The following is a 4,280-nucleotide window of genomic DNA, read 5'->3' as shown; positions in this document are numbered from 1 at the left end:
TGTTTTTTTTTCTTTTTTTTTTTTTTTTTTTAATTTTTTTCTCCCCTAAGTCTTGAAGTTGAGTTTTAGAGGCGACACGGCGGCTTCAGCCGATTTCTTCCCATTCCTTTGCCTCCCCATGGATATGCTCTGCAAAGCAGACCCCTTCTCAGCAATGCACCGTGAGTACTGGAGCCCGGCTCCTTCCGCTGCTGTCCCTTTCTCATCCCTTCATTCTTCCTTCCCCAACCATCCTTCCTCACCTGATCCTCCTTCAGGTCCACCTTTCCACCCTGGCCGATAAATGGCTTAGAGAGGCGTTCAGAAGGCAGGACGGATACTGCCGGCCAGACCAGCAGAGCGAGGATGCCGGGCAGCCCTGGAGCCGAGGGGAGCAGAGCTCCGTGCCGGCACTGGGGCGGGGGCCAGGACCCCCAGTCCGAGGGCAGGGGACTGTGTGCGGCTGTGCCTGTGCTGCGTGTCCTGTGTGTGCCAAAGAAAGGCCCCTCTGAACCAGCTCTATACTCCGCAAAAACACTTTCCCCATCGTCCCTCAGACAACAGGAGTTTATTCGGACTCGTGTCAGTCCCCGGGACGGGCCCTTTCTCTGCCCGTGCCCAGCCGGGCCGGGACTCCCCGCAACCCTCCGCGGCTTTAACCCCCCAGATTTCCCCGCGGTCCGATGCTGTTTGCTTTGACTTTGGATTTCAGTGGCAGGAGGGAAGACGCCAGTTTCAAATTAATGGCGGGTTAGTCGGTGGCTGTTCCGTGAGTCGTTTTGGTTTGGCGAAAGGTTGGACTGCGGGAAAAATAGGACAATTGTATGGTTGGGAGACGAAGTGGCTTTGGAGACTCCCAAGAAGCCACGATCCCTCCTGGTTTATTTACCAGATACCCGGTGTGAATTTTAAGTACATTCCTGGCACAGAGGAAAGGGCATTCGTGCTTTATTTTCAATTTTAAAAGGCTTTCTTAAGAGGGGGACGAAGGAAAGCGAAAAGCCCCCTTTACCAGGGACTGTAACCAGGAATTTCCAGTGATTTTAATTTAACCACAGGAGAGAAAATAATTCCGATATTTAAACTGAAGAAGAAAAAATACAAATAGAAAGCCGAGATTGAGAGTATGTTGAGTCAGGAAATGAATAATTAAGAGCAATTTGTAACTTTTGACACCGAAACTTTTGAGGACACGCCCTGCCCGCTGCATAAAACACACATCGAAAAGATAGAAAATGTAAATGCTTGAAGTTTAAAAAATCCCGATTTTGCCTTGAGAAGGAAGGGGCAGAAATATAAACCCATTACTAAATCCCCAAACGCAGATGTAGGTAACTGCCTTTTTGTTTCCTAATAATTGATTTCCAGAATACATTGCTTAAAATGTGAGGTTTAATTTCCGAAGAGCTTTAACAGCAAACAGTCCGTGCATTAGACATTATTTTTAGTTTTCAGCGGTGCGACCTGTTTTCAGATGCGATGTCAGTAATTCTGGCTCCAGTATGATCCAAAATGCCTCGAAAGAGGCATTTCACTGTCGCTGATTTTTTAAAAACTCCAGAGAGATTCCTGACCAATTTTTGGCTTCCGATTAGGGGAAAGAAAAAAAAAAAACAAAAAAACCAAACCCAGAACAAAACAAAAAAACCCCACCAACATTTGATTCGTTGGCTAAAATGTATTTCTGGAGCTACAGACCTGGATATTATTAAGCAATTAAAACAGATGCGGGCGCAGGCTCCTGACACACAGACAGACAGACAGCAACACACGATTGGTACGACAGCGGCACGACTGGGTCTGTGCGGATACAGATGCCGGCACTTACAAGCAGAAAAATACACGTAAATATCTGACTGCTCCGATAGAAAGAATCTTAGAAAACCATGGGGCAGAGCAAAACAAACTCGTGTGAAAAATACCCGGACTGCAATAAGTTGAATTATTAATTTTTAATCTTTTTGCATCTGCTGCCTTTTAATACTTTGTAATGCGAGTTATAATAGGTGCTTTGAATTATTTATCATGGAGTTGCCGAAGAAATTGCTATCCTGTAACTTTAGAGGCAACATGTGCAGAAGGGGTTCTGAACAAATGAAGGAAGAACACAACAATATATACCCGCGGGTTTTAGTAGAGGAAGATAAATATCCCCCGTCCCCTCTGAAACCCTAAATATGTTTTTAAAAATACTAACAAAAGAATGCAAAAAATAACCCCGGTTCACCGGGGAACGACGAGAAAGCCAGCCGGCGCCCAGGCCGATGGGGCTGGGAGGGGATGTGTGAAGGTGTTACTGAAGGGGTGGGGGAGATGGGAAAAACTCTATTTGTGCGAAAGGACTCGGATCGATCGCAGGGCAATGAGAGTTTCCACTAAGTTCAGAGCCAATAAGTCAGTGTCAGAAGCAGGAGAGAAAAAAACCCTCAACGAAAATAAAAACAGATCATTTTTCAGCAAACTGCAAAACGAACTAAGATCTCTTGGCGAGGAAAATACAGAGGGTTAGGGTTGTATGAAAAGAAAGCTTTAATACAGAGTGCACTCCACAGCTATATCAGCTGGATATTCCGGAGACAGAGACGCTCAGGTAGCAGCGCCAGCGAAGCTGTACCGCCTGCGAGTGGGCATCTCCCCATGCCCGGGCAAAGGCGAGCTGCTCTCGGCTCTAACGTAGACGTTGGATTCACGACGAACTGTCTAGTCGCGTCCCAAAAGGAGATATTTCCCTTTATCCCTGTCACTCCGTTTCTCGTGCCCACGCTTAGCAGGTGCATAGTTATTTTTTTTTTTCCCCAAGTTATTTCTAGAAATGGAGAAAGACAGATCGGGGGGGAAAAGAGATCCTAGCAGTCCTATCTGAGAGAGAGCGGGCTTTTGCCTGGAAAGGGGGGAACAGATGAAAACAGATAATTTAAAGTCTCCCTGAATTAGGTTTTTGTGGTGAAACAAAAACCCGGAACCGTACGAGTCTGTTAATTTTTTTTTTCCTGGAAAATTTTTCCTGTAAAGATCGAAAGCTAATGAGAGAGAGGGTCCGCCTGTAAAGGAGCACCAGCCGCGGGTCTCAAAATATTTTCTTTCTCTCTCTCTCACTCCATTTCTTTCCCTTTCTCTTTTTCTCTGTGAGTCTTTTCAACTCGCATCCCAAAATAACGGTATAGGACTGCTTGCATGGGGGACATGCCGCGGGGTGAGGGAGGGCGGAGTTCGCGAGGAACTGTAATTGACAACGTGATAGAAAATCCTGGAAAGAAAATGAGAGAAAAAGCCCAGGAGTAAAGAGAAGGGGGTCTGCGGCAGAGTCTGCCCGGAGCCTCTAAGAGGTCGAGCTCTGGAGTTTGGGAGTGCATTGCTACCCTGCTCTGGGGAGAGGAGCGGGCGCGGGCGCTGTTTCCATCTTCGGCCCATCACAATGGCCCTGAGAATCCACCGCTCCGTCATCCCGGTCGGGACCGCAGGAGGAGAGCGGCTCGGGGAGGGAAAGTGGCGTACGGGAAGGTGGAGGACAGTCTTCCCCCGGTTCGGGAAAATTCACTCTGCCTTCTCTTTCCATCTTTCCATCTTTCATCTTTTTTCTTTTTCTCTTCCATCTATCTAGCTTTCTTTCTTTCTTTCTTTCTTTCTTTCTTTCTTTCTTTTTTCTTTTTCTTTTTCTTTTTCTTTTTCTTTCTGCTTCCATTTTTTCTTTTCTTTCTCTCTTTATATTTCCTCATCCTTTTCTTTCTTGTTATCTCTCTCATTTTCTTATTCTCCCTCTTTTTTCCTTCTTCTTTCTCTCCTTCCCCCTTTTTATCTTCTCTCGCTTCCCCACGTCCTGTCCCCCACTCTCGACCCCCCGCCATCACCTCCATCCATCTGTAATGACCGGAGATTTTGCAGTACGAGTGGTAAAGAATCCACGACTAACGGTGTGTTTCTGGTGTGCGTGGGTTGTTGTGTTTTTTTTTATTTCTCTTTCCCCAGCAGGGCACGGGGGTGTGAACCAGCTCGGGGGGGTGTTTGTGAACGGCAGGCCCCTACCTGACGTGGTGAGACAAAGGATAGTGGAGCTGGCTCACCAGGGGGTGCGACCCTGTGACATTTCCAGGCAGCTGCGGGTCAGCCACGGTTGTGTCAGCAAGATCCTGGGCAGGTAAGGAAAGAGGCAGCTCCTTCCCCTCCCCTGAGACTGCAACGTTGCATCCCTTCCCCGCTCCAGTATGACCTTCCGCCCTTCCCGCGGCACCGGGCTCTCCCCGCCACGACCCCGAGCGGCCCCAGCACCTTCGCACAGTGGGGACCCGCGGCTGAGCAGGGCC

The 4,280-nt window shown here is 48.0% G+C and overlaps 1 protein-coding gene across 13 annotated transcripts in view; it reads left to right on the top strand.

The window, feature by feature from the left end:
- Positions 1 to 4,280, top strand: part of PAX2 (paired box 2) — a 103,845-nt gene that overhangs the window by 12,089 nt on the left and 87,476 nt on the right. For 6 of the 13 annotated variants that reach the window (XM_017725943.1, XM_017725944.1, XM_017725938.1 and 3 more), the window contains exon 1: positions 3,740 to 4,114. In XM_017725943.1, coding sequence (XP_017581432.1) covers positions 3,843 to 4,114 — 272 coding nt within the window. In that variant the 5' untranslated portion in view covers positions 3,740 to 3,842. Of the gene's footprint in view, positions 1 to 6; positions 162 to 3,739; positions 4,115 to 4,280 lie in introns of those variants that run through there. The other 7 variants (XM_008643740.2, XM_008643741.2, XM_017725940.1 and 4 more) reach the window with 3 other exon arrangements.

The sequence above is a fragment of the Corvus brachyrhynchos genome, unplaced genomic scaffold, assembly GCF_000691975.1.
Source record: "Corvus brachyrhynchos isolate BGI_N302 unplaced genomic scaffold, ASM69197v1 scaffold61, whole genome shotgun sequence".
Taxonomy (NCBI): Eukaryota; Metazoa; Chordata; class Aves; order Passeriformes; family Corvidae; genus Corvus; species Corvus brachyrhynchos.
The sequence above is the reverse complement of the archived record's forward strand: the minus strand, read 5'-3'. Positions and strand labels throughout refer to the sequence as shown.